This window comes from Oncorhynchus nerka, linkage group LG11 (assembly GCF_034236695.1).
Source record: "Oncorhynchus nerka isolate Pitt River linkage group LG11, Oner_Uvic_2.0, whole genome shotgun sequence".
In the NCBI taxonomy this organism is placed as follows: Eukaryota; Metazoa; Chordata; class Actinopteri; order Salmoniformes; family Salmonidae; genus Oncorhynchus; species Oncorhynchus nerka.
In genome coordinates, this window is record NC_088406.1 from 68,705,034 (window position 1) to 68,723,086 (window position 18,053).

At 46.2% G+C, this 18,053-nt stretch overlaps 1 protein-coding gene across 3 annotated transcripts in view; it reads right to left on the bottom strand.

Moving 5' to 3' along the window:
- Positions 1-18,053, bottom strand: part of LOC115137566 (teneurin-3-like) — a 383,150-nt gene that overhangs the window by 152,617 nt on the left and 212,480 nt on the right. For all 3 annotated transcript variants that reach the window (XM_065024893.1, XM_065024894.1, XM_065024895.1), the window contains one exon: positions 7,707-7,931. In XM_065024893.1, the coding sequence (XP_064880965.1) occupies positions 7,707-7,931 (225 nt within the window). The remainder of the gene's footprint in view (positions 1-7,706; positions 7,932-18,053) is intronic.

The following is an 18,053-nucleotide window of genomic DNA, read 5'->3' on the forward strand; positions in this document are numbered from 1 at the left end:
CGGGCACATGCCACAGCGAGGATAGAGATTTAGCGGAAGCGCACATATCACATTTTACACAGGCATCCAGCACGGAGAGCTAACATCACAGGACGAGGACCCACTGAAGTGGAGCCCAGTAGACAGTGTAGTGTTGTTGGGCACAGCTCTGTTTGACCGTCCATTTGCATTTACATTCACACTGTGCAGGGAAGGGGGAGAGTGTGTGTGTGTGTGTGTGTGTGTGTGTGTGTGTGTGTGGGTGGAGGCTTCCATGACTGTTACAGCTCTGCCAGGTCCAAACAAAAGGGACATGATTGTAAAATGTTTACAAGGAAACATGCACAGATCTCCACTTGAAGCTACTGACACTGAAAACTCCCACAAACAAACGAATCATAGGGGCTGACGTGTATAAACAGAGCAACCGTGGAAAGGTTGTAACACAGAATCATCATGAATGTAAGAAACCTTATATTCATGTACACACGCACACACACGATGCATTTCTCCTCAGGTATTGTGGGACGGTGGCATCTATCTTTGTGACATGGGTGACATCCTGAGCCTGCACAGTCAATGTTTGACCTTCTACTCTGTGTGCCATTTCACACGGAGGGGTCCTTTGACTTGGGGAAGGCAGCCAGGCAGACGGGCAGACAGACAGGCAGACAGACAGACACCGCGGCGTGTTTTTCATTACTATCGGCTTTTGACTTTACAGAAGGCACTGAAGCAGACACCCTTGCCCTTACACACCCCGTACCGAGACAAGAGGAGAGAGGCGAGAGAGGAATCTATTTCGACTATCTTCCGAGTGACTGACACTCCTAACACAAGACGGAGAGAGCGAGGCCGATAAAGAGAGAGCGAGAGAGAGAGAGAGAAGAGAAAGAAAGAAAGAAAGAAAGAAAGAAAAAGAGAGAAAGAGTGAGAGAAGGACAGAGCGAGAGTCATCGGACAAGGAGAGAGAGACCGAGATGGACAGAAAGAGAGGGAATAGGAAAGACAGACAAGACAGGCTGTAGCGTCTTCTGTGGGACGGTGCAGAGCCAGTCAGCCACGCGTGTGTTAGTTCTGGGGGCCTCCAGTAAATGTTATTGGAAATCCTGGGCTGTAAAATTGCTACTTTCATGCCTACTGCATCTGACAATAGCCATCAACAGTGAAGGGGAAATAGGGAGAGAGAGAGGGAGAGGGACATCTGACAATGGCGATCAACAGTGAAGGAGGGACGGATTGGGGGAGAGAGAGAGAGCTAGAGAGAGAGAGAGCTAGAGAGAGAGAGAGAGAGAGCTAGAGAGAGAGAGAGAGCTAGAGAGAAAGAGCTAGAGAGAGAGAGAGAGCTAGAGAGAGAGAGAGAGAGTTAGAGAGAGAGAGAGAGCTAGAGAGAGAGAGAGAGAGAGCTAGAGAGAGAGAGAGAGAGAGAGAGAGGAAGGGAGAGAGAGAGCTAGAGAGAGAGAGGAAGGGAAGGGAGAGAGCTAGAGAGAGAGAGAGAGAGCTAGAGAGAGAGAGAGAGAGACAGAGACACACAGAGAGAGACAGAGAGAGAGAGAGAGAGAGAGAGAGATAGAAAGGAAGGGAAGGTCAGGGCCTGTACCGGTCTGTTGCAGGAGGCGTTGACTGGTGCGTGGACTGGTGATCTCCACTGAGCCCTTTAGTGCGTCATTGAATAAGGTCCATGTCAGAGGAGGGCAAACCCAGACAAAAGAATAATCACATGCTTCGTAAACAACAGGTGTAGACTAACAGTGAAATGCTCACTTACAGGCCCTTCTCAACAATGCAGAGAAATAAAATAAAAAAATAATAGAAAAGTAAACACGTAATAATACAAGTAATAATAAATACACAATGAGTAATGATGATGACATAAAACCCTGGTGTGAGGGTAAGTCTAGATGGAAAAGCACCAGAAAAGTAGTTATTCTCTCCTCTTCAGCTTCACAGACGAGAACACTTGAGGGTTGTTGTGGTGCTGTATAAGACTGAGGCTAGCGGTGTGAAGGAGAGGGAGAGACCTGGGGCCTGTGTAAATGGGTCACCCACTGTGACCTTCCGGCTGCCCATTAGCACAAACAGCCCTCCTCTCCAGTCCCCCACAAGCCTCCTCCCTGTTTCATCCATTCTTTCTCCTTTTCTCTTCAGTATGGAAGACTGGAGTCTTCACGCTGACCCTCTCTCAACTCCCTCCTTCCCTCTCTCTCGGTCTCTCGCTCCCTTTCTCTCTCTATTCATTCACACTGAGTACTTCTGTGCACAGAGCTCTCTGTTTTTCTGTTTTCGTAGTAGTTCTTCACCCTTTGCTGGCTCTGAGTCTCCAGCATTCTGTCCATTCTCTCTGATTGTCCTGCCCGTGCTTCTATTCAAGCCCATCTGTCAATGGCTTTGTCTCAATAGTTTCTCAAATAGCATCTATTCTTCGGGCACTTACAGTGAAAGGAGCACATTTTTTAGTGCAAAAGATAGCTTGGCCTAGTTTTTTCAGTCGATGTATAAGAGGACTGAGACTGTAGACTGACCATTTCTCTCTGTATGAGAGGCCTGAGACTGTAGACTGGCCCTTTCTCTTTGTATGAGAGGCCTGAGACTGTAGACTGGCCCTTTCTCTCTGTATGAGAGGACTGAGACTGTAGACTGACCCTTTCTCTCTGTGTGAGAGGCCTGAGACTGTAGACTGACCCTTTCTCTCTGTGTGAGAGGCCTGAGACTGTAGACTGACCCTTTCTCTCTGTGTGAGAGGCCTGAGACTGTAGACTGACCCTTTCTCTCTGTGTGAGAGGCCTGAGACTGTAGACTGACCCTTTCTCTCTGTGTGAGAGGCCTGAGAATGTAGACTGACCCTTTCTCTCGGTGTGAGAGGCCTGAGACTGTAGACTGACCATTTCTCTCCCTGCAAACCCTTCATCTCTCCTTTTCTGGCCCACCAAGTATTTAGTATAGGTGGCTGGAGACTGTAGTCTTCCAAGCTGACCCTATCTCTCTCTGCCTTTGTCTCTCTATAATTTCCTCTCCCCCTCTCATTCCATTCCTCCCTCTCTCCCTCTCTCCGCTCATCCAGTTTCAGGACAGGTCTCAGAGGAGGAGCAGAGTGGACTGGACCTGGGCGCCGGCGAGCCTGTTTGCTTTACTAAGTGATCCCAGTCACTGAGAAGAGGAGATGGTTATGGAAGATTGACATGAAGACACTGGAACCAACTCTCTGACTCTCTCTCTGTGTCTCTCTTCCTCTCTCTCTTAATCTCTCTCTGTCTCCATCTTTATCTTCCCCACTCTCTCTCTCATTATTCCTGTCGACGATGGCTCCCAGAGCTAAAAGTCCTCACGGCGTCTTTCTCCCCCCAGGTATGGTGTCTCGTTAAAACGTCTTCCGTTTAGACATCGATTGAGGCGCGCGCCTACGAAAATTGCCTACTTAAAAAACGTAAAGTGGCGACAGTCTTTTTTTCCCTCATGAAGCTTTACTTTCAGCCTTTCAGTCAGTCTCTAGCTGTCAATGGGGAACAGGGATGGCGTCTCTGGTTGTCTTCTGAAGGCTTGGGCGTCTGGGGTTGGAAGTATTGTGTGTGTGTGTTGGGGTCTAGACTGCTCTGCTACTCTGCTGTAGGTCCAGATGACTATCAGATGGTTAAACCACTCTATATGAAAGGTCCGAGAGGGGAGAGGAGAAGCTCTGAGGGGACATGGATCATAGAAGATCTCACTTCCTTATGTTCGACTGGCTCTGATTAGATTTTAACGGTCATGAAGGCCGTGGATATGGCTGTGTATATAGTGTGGAAATGAAGTTTCCTCTGTCGGTAATAAACATAGGATAAATTTAGAGGGGATGGTGGACGGTGTGGTTAGCTTTTGTGTGTGTGTGTGTGTGTGTGTGTGTGTTGGATAGCTGTCTGTTGGGGATTATGATGATAGCTTAAGTCAATAAATTGAGCCATCAAAGACAAAACGTTAAGTAAAGACGTATGAGAACATGACTAGATCAGATGAACATGACAAAATGGACTCTTCTACAGATAAACATGCCAAAATGGACTCTTCTACAGATAAACATGACAACATGGAATCTTCTACAGATAAACATGCCAAAATGGAATCTTCTACAGATAAACATGACAAAATTGAATCTTCTACAGATAAACATGCCAAAATTGAATCTTCTACAGATAAACATGACAACATGGAATCTTCTACAGATAAACATGCCAAAATGGAATCTTCTACAGATAAACATTCCAAAATTGAATCTTCTACAGATCAACATGACAAAATTGAATCTTCTACAGATAAACATGCCAAAATGGAATCTTCTACAGATAAACATGCCAAAATTGAATCTTCTACAGATAAACATGACAACATGGAATCTTCTACAGATCAACATGCCAAAATGGAATCTTCTACAGATAAACATGCCAAAATGGAATCTTCTACAGATAAACATGACAAAATGGAATCTTCTACAGATAAACATGCCAAAATTGAATCTTCTACAGATAAACATGCCAAAATTGAATCTTCTACAGATAAACATGCCAAAATGGAATCTTCTACAGATAAACATGACAAAATGGAGTCTTCAACACAAACATTCCAAAATGGAATCTTCTACAGATAAATATGTTCAAAGATATTTGAAGTTCTGCCTATAAATGGCTTATAAACAAAACCGTTTTCTAACGGTTTAATTAAGTACATTCATATGTGTATAAACAGCTTTACTTGAGCACTCTTCAAAAACCCAGCGTCTCTCTCTATTCTCTGTCCAGTCTCCTCTAGATTCACAGTGCAGATGTCTGGTAGTGACAGCCACTACAGGTTAGGACCTCTCCTCTCCTTCCTTCCGTCTCCCTGACACTAATGCAGTCAGACTGGGAACACAGTGAAGCCGTGATTCATTTTGGGATGTGAAGGCCAAACAGCATTGAATGACTGGAGGCAGGGGTACTGGGAGTGAGGGTGGGTGGATGAGTGTCTGTCTGTCTGTGAGTGTCTGTGCTTGTTCGTGTGCGTCTGCGTGTGCATGTGCGTGAGTCTTTCTCTCAGACAGCGGGAGCAAGAGAGGCAGGCCGAAACTGGGCCATGTTGGGGTGAGAAGTGCCTCGTCATGGTCTCGTCCTGTCTCTATGACAACGAGATACAGTCACAGCAAACGGGCCGATTAACAGAGTCTCCCGTCTCCTATCCAGTCTGGCCACTGACCTCTGCTCTGAATGGCTCTAACATCACATTAGGAGAAACTAGTCATCTCTGTGTACTTGAGATGCACTTAAACCTTCATTTCAACTTTAACCCCAACTACATTGGGTCAGCCATTACCAGACTAAATCTACACCACATGTCAAACAATGGTCATAACAGACAGAAATGCTAAAACAACAGACACACAGTTCAGACAGAGGTTTCAACCGCATGACAGGGAGAGAGGACATATAGACTAGCTAGAATGGGAAAACTAAATATACACTGCTCAAAAAAATAAAGGGAACACTAAAATAACACATCCTAGATCTGAATTAATGAAATATTCTTATTAAATACTTTTTTCTTTACATAGTTGAATGTGCTGACAACAAAATCACACAAAAATGATCAATGGAAATCAAATTTATCAACCCATGGAGGTCTGGATTTGGAATCACACTCAAAATGAAAGTGGAAAACCACACTACAGGCTGATCCAACTTTGATGTAATGTCCTTAAAACAAGTCAAAATGAGGCTCAGTAGTGTGTGTGGCCTCCACGTGCCTGTATGACCTCCCTACAACGCCTGGGCATGCTCCTGATGAGGTGGCGGATGGTCTCCTGAGGAATCTCCTCCCAGACCTGGACTAAAGCATCAGCCAACTCCTGGACAGTCTGTGGTGCAATGGAGCAAGACATGATGTCCCAGATGTGCTCAATTGGATTCAGGTCTGGGGAATGGGCGGGCCAGTCCATAGCATCAATGCCTTCCTCTTGCAGGAACTGCTGACACACTCCAGCCACATGAGGTCTAGCATTGTCTTGCATTAGGAGGAACCCAGGGCCGCACCAGCATATGGTCTCACAAGGGGTCTGAGGATCTCATCTCGGTACCTAATGGCAGTCAGGCTACCTCTGGCGAGCACATGGAGAGCTGTGCAGCCCCCCAAAGAAATGCCACCCCACACCATGACTGACCCACCGCCAAACCGGTCAGGCTGGAGGATGTTGCAGGCAGCAGACCGTTCTCCACGGCGTCTCCAGACTCTGTCACGTCTGTCACATGTGCTCAGTGTGAACCTGCTTTCATCTGTGAAGAGCACAGGGCGCCAGTGGAGAATTTGCCAATCTTGATGTTCTCTGGCAAATGCCAAACGTCCTGCAGGGTGTTGGGTTGTAAGCACAACCCCCACCTGTGGACGTCGGGCCCTCATACCACCCTCATGGAGTCTGTTTCTGACTGTTTGAGTAGACACATGCACATTTGTGGCCTGCTGGAGGTCATTTTGCAGGGCTCTGGCAGTGCTCCTCCTGCTCCTCCTTAAACAAATGCGGAGGTAGCGGTCCTGCTGCTGGGTTGTTGCCCTCCTACGGCCTCCTCCACGTTTCCTGATGTACTGGCCTGTCTCCTGGTAGCGGCTCCATGCTCTGGACACTACACTGACAGACACAGCAAACCTTCTTGCCACAGCTCGCATTGATGTGCCATCCTGGATGAGCTGCACTACCTGAGTCACTTGTGTGGGTTGTAGACTCCGTCTCATGCTACCACTAGAGTGAAAGCACCGCCAGCATCAAAAGTGACCTAAACATCAGCCAGGAAGCATAGGAACTGAGAAGTGGTCTGTGGTCACCACCTGCAGAACCACTCCTTTATTGGGGGTGTCTTGCTAATTGCCTATAATTTCCACCTGTTGTCTATTCCATTTGCACAACAGCATGTGAAATTTATTGTCAATCAGTGTTGCTTCCTAAGTGGACAGTTTGATTTCACAGAAGTGTGATTGACTTGGAGTTACATTGTGTTGTTTAAGTGTTCCCTTTATTTTTTTGAGCAGTGTATTAAACTTCTCTATAAGAGTCTGTCTGGCTATCAATCAGACTAACTAGAAAAATCTGGAAGATCTGGGAATTTTCATTAGCACACATTGTGAATAATGAAACGTTCTGTTGTCAGTAAAGATAGTAAATGTTGTGATAGTAGATAGAGAGAACGTCGCAACAATTACAAGATGTTGTGAGAACATTATACAGTAAAGAGAGGGAACGTTGTGCAGTAAAGAGAGGGAACGTTGTGCAGTAAAGAGAGGGAACGTTGTGCAGTAAAGAGAGGGAACGTTGTGCAGTAAAGAGAGGGAACGTTGTGGGAATGTTGTGCAGTAAAGAGAGGGAACGTTGTGCAGTAAATAGGGAACGTTGTGCAGTAAAGAGAGGGAACGTTGTGGGAATGTTGTGCAGTAAAGAGAGGGAACGTTGTGCAGTAAAGAGAGGGAACGTTGTGGGAATGTTGTGCAGTAAAGAGAGGGAACATTGTGAGGATGTTGTGCACATTGGGAATGGTATAGAGCGCAGATAGAGAACGTTGTGAGAACATCGTAGGGACCTTGTGCCTTACCATTACAGGACAATTTGAGAACATTATATACTAAAAAGAGAGAAGGTTGTGGGAACGTTGTGCAGTCAAGGGAGAGAAGGTTGTGGGAACGTTGTGCAGTCAAGGGAGAGAAGGTTGTGGGAACATTGTAGGGACGTTGTGCCTTACCATTACAGTCGAGGCCGTGGTGGCTGTGAGCTGTGACCTGCGTTACAGGTAAGTACAGCGTGGCTGTGTACTCTTCCTCGTCCTCGTCCGACTCATGGACCGCCGGATGGGCGCTGGCGCTACTTAGCAGCGAGCTCTGGTTGTCATGGAGATTGGGTGATGGTGGTTGCGAGTGTGAATGGTCAGTAACTGATGGGCTGGGTAGAGAGGATGGCATGGGAGAACCTAAAGAAAAGAATTAAACCACCCATAAACAAAAATAAACAAACAAACAACACAAAATGAAACTATGGCAACAGAACATACAGATTTTGCTAGTAGAAATCATACTGACATAGAAAGTGCTAATGGGACATTCTGACACTTGGTCTGTCAGTCAATAACCTTGGCATTATTGCGTCTGTATTCACTAGATTGTGCATGTTCCTCTGACATACATAACTTGGAGACCGTGGCCATTTCAACCAACTAGCTAGTCATGGTTATCACACATTTCCAACTGACCACAATCACCCTCTTCCTAGACACCACACACATACAGAAATACACTGACACATTCATACAACGCCAACTGGTTTCCAAGAATGTGTTAAGTGCGTCTCACACACACACACACACACACACACACACACACACACACACACACACACACACCATCTTGGTTTGAAAGGTAATGATAGCATGTTCTTTTTCTCTGACTCCACACACAATGCCTTCATCACAGATACAGAGTAGCAATGGCTGCACAATGCAGAGACAACAACACTGCAGAGGCAACAACACTGCAGAGGCAACAACACTGCAGAGACAACAACACTGCAGAGACAACAACACTGCAGAGACAACACCACTACAGAGACAACAACACTGCAGAGACAACAACACTGCAGAGACAACAACACTGCAGAGACAACAACACTGCAGAGACAACACCACTACAGAGACAACACCACTACAGAGACAACACCACTACAGAGACAACAACACTGCAGAGACAACAACACTGCAGAGACAACAACACTGCAGAGACAACAACACTACAGAGACAACAACACTGCAGAGACAACAACACTGCAGAGACAACAACACTGCAGATACAACACCACTACAGAGACAACAACACTGCAGAGACAACACCACTACAGAGACAACAACACTGTAGAGACAACAACACTGCAGAGACAACAACAACACTCCTGGAGTGCGCCCCAAATGGCATTCTAGTGTCATTTATAGTGCACTACTTTAGATCAGGACCACGGACACGTCTCTAAGGCTGTTATTAGCAGATTACACCGGAAAGAGCATACCCCCTCTTCTGTAACTCGGCCCTAAAGCCCAATTTCCTGCAGCGATTGTTGTGGGGAGACCGTCTAAAATGGGGAGGACAATTTCCGATTTTCCGGGAGGAGGGAGAGGCAGGCGTCTGAAGAAATAACTGAGTCGCCAGAAAGACGGAGACGGGATTCTTTAATCAAAACGCTGACGGCCTTCTGAGCTTTATCTCACGGCTGCTCCAGACAACTAGACCAGAATGATGAAGACATACTACATTATACAACTGTCTCACATGGAAATGTATTACCGTGTTTCACATCTACACTACCGGACCGCTTGCCGGTCGGCTTTTTCAACTTACATGATTGAAAAACCGAGATAGTCGCCTCGTATGTACAGTAGGACTTTCACGGCTGTCTACTTGATGGCAGCGCCAGGCCATATCCACGTTAGCTGTATTCTCATAGTCATCGAGACATAACAGGCTACATAACCATCAGGCAGGATAACAGGCGATGATGAGGAAGTGTCTGCGTGTGTGTGTGTGTGTGTGTGTGTGTAGGCTGTGTGGCAGTAAATACATAACAGCTCACTTAGTTGTGACAGATGGTTCCATCAAGGCTTTAGTGGTCCCCATTCACTGAACCCAGAGCAATACATATCTCATATCTTTCTGTCTTTTTACAGCAATTACACCCTCCATCCATCTATCTTATAGCAGCTGGATAAACACAAACAGGGAGATATAAACACAGTGCATCTATGGCAGAAAGTCAGAAAATATCAAATAGGTTCATTCTTTAACAGTGTGTGTGTCCTGTCAGCGTGCTTTGTTCAAGTTCCCTCCGCACGCACACACACACACACACACACACACACACACACACACACTCCTGCGATGCCCTACTTTAACTCCAGAGAGTTCTCACTGTGTAGTCCATACTGTGTTAAGTGTCCCTGAAGTCATGTAATTATTTTCTCTTGCTCCTGTTCCCATCATGCCCTCCTCTCTCCACACAACTCATACTGTAATCCCTCTCACCCCCCCCCCCCCTTAAAAGATTTAGATGCACTACTGTTCCACTGGATGTCATAAGGTGAATGCACCAATTTGTAAGTCGCTCTGGATAAGAGCGTCTGCTAAATGACTTAAATGTAAATGTAACTCTCCTACAGTCAGAGGGGGAAAGGACAGGATGGGGAAAAAACAGGTGTGCTCCTTTTAATTCATCTGACATTTTTATTTCTCTATTGGTGAGGTGCCACCTGGGATGTTAGACTGGGTTTCTGTATAAGCACTTAGTGACAACTGCTGATGTTAAAAGGGACTTAGAAATTAATGTGATTGATTGACGGGCTACTGTCTAACATTCTATACTTCTCAGCCCTGTATCAGTTATATCTCTGTCTATACTGCTCAGCCCTGTATCAGTTCTATCTCTGTTCTATACTGCTCAGCCCTGTATCAGTTATATCTCTGTTCTATACTGCTCAGCCCTGTATCAGTTATATCTCTGTTCTATACTGCTCAGCCCTGTATCAGTTATATCTCTGTTCTATACTGCTCAGCCCTGTATCAGTTATATCTCTGTTCTATACTGCTCAGCCCTGTATCAGTTATATCTCTGTTCTATACTTCTCAGCCCTGTATCAGTTATATCTCTGTTCTATACTGCTCAGCCCTGTATCAGTTATATCTCTGTTCTATACTGCTCAGCCCTGTATCAGTTCTATCTCTGTTCTATACTGCTCAGCCCTGTATCAGCCTTTTAATAAAATAGGGAGATATTAACCTACCCCTGCACCACTGGGACCTGGATACATGTGTGTGAGAGGGTGTGTGTGTGAGACATTTTTTTTTTTTTTTTTTTTACAAAAGCAGGCATTAAAAACTGTAGCTGGTACCTTGCCTCAGGTGATATGTCCCCTCTTCTCCCATATTACACTCAAAGCCCCAACCACTTTAATAATGAGGACAGCCGATTGTGAGAGGAATCTACGCGTGTGAGTGTGTGTGTGTATCGCCTGTGGTCAATGTCTCTCTTGATGCTCTTGAACAATCACTCTTAATTAAGAGGAAAGTAAAGACAAGGCCGCAGAGAGAGGGAGGGAGGGAGCGATAGAGGGAGCGATGGAGGGAGGGAGGGAGGGAGGTGGGGAATAGATAGACAGCATATAGACGGAGGATGGATATGATTGACAAACAGACACCCAGCAGAAATATATAGTATGATAGAGAGAGACTGAAAGAGATGTTAAAGGTTGTAGACTGACAGAGATGTTAAAGGTTGTAATAGACTGACATAGATGTTAAAGGTTGTAATAGACTGACAGAGATGTTAAAGGTTGTAATAGACTGAGAGAGATGTTAAAGGTTGTAATAGACTGACAGAGATGTTAAAGGTTGTAATAGACTAACAGAGATGTTAAAGGTTGTAATAGACTGATAGAGATGTTAAAGGTTGTAATAGACTGACAGAGATGTTAAAGGTTGTAATAGACTGACAGCGATGTTAAAGGTTGTAATAGACTGACAGAGATGTCAAAGGTTGTAATAGACCGATAGAGATGTTAAAGGTTGTGATAGACTGAGAGAGATGTTAAAGGTTGTAATAGACTGATAGAGATGTTAAAGGTTGTAATAGACAGAGAGATGTTAAAGGTTGTAATAGACTGACAGAGATGTTAAAGGTTGTAGACTGACAGAGATGTTAAAGGTTGTAGACTGACAGAGATGTTAAAGGTTGTAATAGACTGACAGAGATGTTAAAGGTTGTAGACTGACAGAGATGTTAAAGGTTGTAACAGACTGACAGAGATGTTAAAGGTTGTAATAGACTGACATAGATGTTAAAGGTTGTAATAGACTGACAGAGATGTTAAAGGTTGTAATAGACTGAGATGTTAAAGGTTGTAATAGACTGACAGAGATGTTAAAGGTTGTAATAGACTGACAGAGATGTTAAAGGTTGTAATAGACTGATAGAGATGTTAAAGGTTGTAATAGACTGACAGAGATGTTAAAGGTTGTAATAGACTGACAGCGATGTTAAAGGTTGTAATAGACCGACAGAGATGTCAAAGGTTGTAATAGACCGATAGAGATGTTAAAGGTTGTGATAGACTGAGAGAGATGTTAAAGGTTGTAATAGACTGATAGAGATGTTAAAGGTTGTAATAGACAGAGAGATGTTAAAGGTTGTAATAGACTGACAGAGATGTTAAAGGTTGTAGACTGACAGAGATGTTAAAGGTTGTAATAGACTGACAGAGATGTTAAAGGTTGTAATAGACTGACAGAGATGTTAAAGGTTGTAGACTGACAGAGATGTTAAAGGTTGTAACAGACTGACAGAGATGTTAAAGGTTGTAATAGACTGACATAGATGTTAAAGGTTGTAATAGACTGACAGAGATGTTAAAGGTTGTAATAGGCTGATAGAGATGTTAAAGGTTGTAATAGACTGACAGAGATGTTAAAGGTTGTAATAGACTGACAGAGATGTTAAAGGTTGTAGACTGACAGATATGTTAAAGGTTGTAACAGACTGACAGAGATGTTAAAGGTTGTAATAGACTGACAGAGATGTTAAAGGTTGTAATAGACTGACAGAGATGTATATTGCATAACAAGAGTGAATCACCGTCCCTGCAGTGTATGTGTAGTGTATGTGTGTGCTCTGTGTGTATTGTCTGTGTGTGTCTACAGGCTTCAGTGGAGTGTTTCTTCCTGACAGTCTTGGTGCCTGGCTCTATGCGGGCATGCTGGGAAGGTTCACAGGTGCATGATGGGTATGATCTGCACCCTGTGGCTCCTCATGGCCTCTATCTCAGCTGAGACAGACACCCTGTGTGTGTCTATGTGTCTGCCAGCATGGGTCAATGAAGAAAAGTGGAGGCAATTAATAAGTGTGGAGGGACCCAAGGAGAAGGCTGTGTGTGTGTGTGTGTGTGTGTGTGTGTGTGTGTGTGTGTGTGTGTGTGTGTGTGTGTGTATCACTTTAGTGCGAGACAAATCAGTCTCAGACTTTAGTGAGAATCAGACTTAAGTGAGAGACAAATCAGTGAGAGTGGTGTTCAAACCAACCACTGCTCTGTGGCCCTCAAACCAACCACTGCTCTGTGGCCCTCAAACCAACCACTGCTCTGTGGCCCTCAAACCAACCACTGCTCTGTGGCCCTCAAACCAACCACTGCTCTGTGGCCCTCAAACCAACCACTGCTCTGTGGCCCTCATACCAACCACTGCTCTGTGGCCCTCAAACCAACCACTGCTCTGTGGCCCTCATACCAACAACTGCTCTGTGGCCCTCAAACCAACAACTGCTCTGTGGCCCTCATCAAACCAACCACTGCTCTGTGGCCCTCATACCAACCACACTTCAGAAGTAGCCCTCTGCCTAGTTAAATAAAGGTTAAATAAATAAATGAGTAGAGGAGGAAAAAAAGACATGCAAATGTCACACAGAATACATTATACTCTCTGTTCCTCTCTCTCCCTCTCTTTCTCCCCTCCCCAGCGCTGCAAACAAACAAACTTTTTTTTAAAGGAATGAGAGAAGGGGAGGAGAGGGGGAAGAAAGGAAAAGAGCTGTGACTGAGCCAGCTGTGTGGGTCCCTGTCCGCACTGCAGAGAAACACACACACACACACACACACACACACACACACACCCACACACCACACACACACACACACACCAAGGCCCCATGGAGGAATACTCTTTCCACAGTAGATTCTCTCTAAAGCAGTACCAAGGGGTGTTCCATCTGCTGAACTCTACGGTAGAACTCTACTGACAAGACAAGGCAGTACCTTTCCCAACAAACTACCCAGAACATTAAGCTCCTGGCTAACCCTATATATGGCCTACTCCATGGCAAGCTGCACAATCTGAAGAGTGTGTGTGTGTGTGTGTGTGTGTGTGTGTGTGTGTGTGTGTGTGTGTGTGAGGCCTTTTGTCTGTGTGTTAGAGAGTGTGTGTGAATGAGGGGTTTTGTCTGTGTACGTGTGTGTGTGTGAATGAGGGGTTTTGTCTGTGTACGTGTGTGTGAGTGAATGAGGGGTTTTGTCTGTGTACGTGTGTGTGAGTGTGTGTGTGAATGAGGGGTTTTGTCTGTGTATGTGTGTGTGAGTGTGTGCGCTCACTGTTAATCTGTTCTGAACAAGTTGCAAACGTTAAGGGTGTTGAGGGTTTAAATATTCAGATCACTATTATAGTGAGGGAGTGGGAGAGGAGAAGCCTTTACCGAGCTGGAGGAGCTGTACACCAGCTGTCTCTCCATCTCTCCCTCCGTCTGTCTCACTGCTCAGACCACTCTCTCTCCCTCCGTCTGTCTCACTGCTCAGACCACTCTCTCTCCCTCCATCTGTCTCACTGCTCAGACCACTCTCTCTCCCTCCGTCTGTCTCACTGCTCAGACCACTCTCTCTCCCTCCGTCTGTCTCACTGCTCAGACCGCTCTCTCTCTCTCCATCTGTCTCGCTGCTCAGACCACTCTCTCTCCCTCCGTCTGTCTCACTGCTCAGACCACTCTCTCTCCCTCCGTCTGTCTCACTGCTCAGACCGCTCTCTCTCCTCTCTCTCTCTCTCTCTCTGTCTGTCTCACTGCTCAGACCGCTCACTCTCTCTCCGTCTGTCTCACTGCTCAGACCGCTCTCTCTCTCTCTGTCTGTCTCACTGCTCAGACCGCTCTCTCGCTCTCTCTCAGTCTGTCTCACTGCTCAGACCGCTCGCTCTCTCTCCATCTGTCTCACTGCTCAGACCACTCTCTCTCCATCTGTCTCACTGCTCAGACCACTCTCTCTCCCTCCGTCTGTCTCACTGCTCAGACCACTCTCTCCCTCCGTCTGTCTCACTGCTCAGACCACTCTCTCTCCATCTGTCTCACTGCTCAGACCACTCTCTCTCCCTCCGTCTGTCTCACTGCTCAGACCACTCTCTCTCCCTCCGTCTGTCTCACTGCTCAGACCGCTCTCTCTCCCTCCGTCTGTCTCACTGCTCAGACCACTCTCTCTCTCCCTCCATCTGTCTCACTGCTCAGACCACTCTCTCTCTCCCTCCATCTGTCTCACTGCTCAGACCGCTCTCTCTCTCTCCGTCTGTCTCGCTGCTCAGACCGCTCTCTCTCCCTCCATCTGTCTCGCTGCTCAGACCGCTCTCTCTCTCTCTGTCTGTCTCACTGCTCAGACCGCTCTCTCTCTCTCCATCTGTCTCGCTGCTCAGACCGCTCTCTCTCTCCCTCCATCTGTCTCACTGCTCAGACCGCTCTCTCTCCCTCCCTCTGTCTCGCTGCTCAGACCGCTCTCTCTCTCCCTCCATCTGTCTCACTGCTCAGACCGCTCTCTCTCTCTCCATCTCTCTCTCACACAACCAACTAGCCTGAAGGACACACTACTGCACCTACCACCTTTCACTCCACAAGCAAGCACACACAGTCCACCTCCCTAACACCACCACCACACACACTCACACTCATGAACATATGTATACGCATGACACACACACACACACACACACACACACACACACACACACACACACACACACACACACACACAAACAACCTTACACAGCCAACCTTACACTGCCAACTACAGCCACCTCCTTTTACAACCAGAGGAAAGGAGAGAAGAGAGGAGAGGGGAGAGGAGACGGGAGAGGCAGATAGGATGGCAAACCAACTCTGCACTTGTTCTACAAACAAGCAATAGAGGAGATAAGGAAGAAGAAAGAGAATGGGAGAGGCAGTTGTGGCAAAGAGAAATGGCGGCCATCTTTGTTCTAATGCTAACTATGAAAGAGTATGATTCTGTTTGCTCTTGGAGAATCTGCTTACCGCTTTATCTGCCCTTCACATACGACAGAGAAGGACACAGAAAGAGTGAGAGGAAAAGATAGATCGAGAAAGAGAGAGAGGGACCAAGATAGAAGAGAGAGACTGGGGAGAGGAGAGGTCAGGCTCTTCAGTAATAGCTATTTATTTATATTTAGTGGTCGGTGAGATAACGCGTGTTTTCTCATGAGGGTGTGTATGCTATCTTCTGTAGGGGTTCTGTAGAGTTCACTCCTGGTCCTAATTAGCATGTGTGTGTGATGGGACCCGGCTAGCAAAGGGCCGTGTCACGTCTTGTTAGACCCGCAGCACTGTCCCCCCATCCCCATCCAGCAGGGGGACAAAGACACACACACACACACACACACACACACACACACACACACACACACACACTTCGGTTGGGACAAAGAGACGACAAGCAGCTATACACAGACTCCTTCCAACACACACCCAGACGGACAGGGAATAGAGGAGTGGAGAGAGAGAGAGAAAGATGGAGAGAGTGAGAGAAAAGAGAGATGGAGAGGAGGGTGGGCCAGGATCAGGGCAATAGGGCATAAGCTATTTATTTAGAGGACATTTCTGGAGCAAGGGCTTATTAAACCCAGAGGTTAAAAAACATATGACAGTCTGACTCTACTATAATCATGTACACCAGAAGAGACGCCACATTACCGGACAGTGCAGAGGTGGCCATGCTGGTGACTCTATAACAAAACAATATGATAAAGTGGGGCTCAAGGAGTGACACACACACACACACATTGGGACCGACCCTGTTCAGGGTTACATTCTCTCCAGTGTGTCCTCATCAACCAACAGGAAGTGTGTGTCGTCCTGCTAAACCAGGCATAGATGACATATGAGTTTGGGATCTGCGGCGGGGGGGGGGGGGGGGGTTAGGTAGCCGTGTGGATGTGTGTGTGTTGCGTGCGTGTCCGGTTGTGTGTTCCGTGTTTGCGCGTATGCTAGCCAGATGTTAAGGTATTAGAAAGACCATTCATTTCACTTAAGAGTTGATAGCAGGCTATGATGAGTCTGTTAGCATTATGGCTAGCTGTAGAGACAGCTTTGGCTAAACCTGCAATCAGTCAAAAGACTGTACACGACTGTGGTGAAGCTACACTAAATATAGCTGTGAAGACCTCACTTATATGGACGCTGTACTTATATGGAAGCTGTAGCGAACTGTTTGTGCAGCTTGAGTTGAGATGTCCATCTGTCTTCTTCTGTACTGCCGTTGGACCTACACATTTATAGATACAGAATCTGCTTGTAGGGTCCAAGGGCACACACTGATAATGATATATGTCAAACACACACACACACACCATTATTAATTTGTATTCGTATGTCCGTGATGCGAGGGTCAAAATGAAGACAGATGGTGTAACTTCAGAGTTGAGGATAATATTATAGAGAGGAAGGAACATATCTATAATACCACCATTATGGCGTGTGTGTGTGCGAGCATACATGTGTGTGTGTGCGCATACACATTTGTGTGTGTGCGTGTGTGGGTGTGTGTGTGTGTCTGTCGTTATGATCAGACCGGTGCATTGCAGAGCTCCTCCGAGCGATTCACTTTCCAATGATTCATGATTGAAGCAGGATCCTAATGTTCTCTGGTCTCAGTCTGTTACTACGGCTCAGATCCACCTGAATAACTACAGGAGCTTTATAAAACCCTTACAAACATGAAGTCGTTTTGACCAAATGAGACAATCCTTTCTAGGTTCCAGCATTGTGATAGTCGCAGCTGTTGGTGTCAGGTTGTAAAGAGTAAAGACAACGTGAGCTCACGGCCAGTGACTGTGATTGTTGAGAAACCGAGGCAGCAGAACTGTAGGGACTGATTGGGTTCTTAAGAAGCGTTTAACCTTTAACCTTCCTCCAAGCGCACAAATGAACGCACGTACGCACACACAGCGAAAAACAAACACTGTAATCAACCACTTCCCACCGCAAATAACATGGGCAATTAGTCCATCATTGGTGGTTGTTACACACACACACACAGAGGGTCTATGTATACACACACACACACACACACACACACACACACACACACACACACACACACACACACACACACACACACGTAATGAGCCCAGCAGTAAGGGCCAGGTTGTTGCTACAGTGCTGTAGTAAAGTGAACGTGTCCTTCAGGGGGATTGAGTTGTAGTGTTGACCCAGCCAGAGACTGGAGCTCAGAGAGAAGGGTCATTAA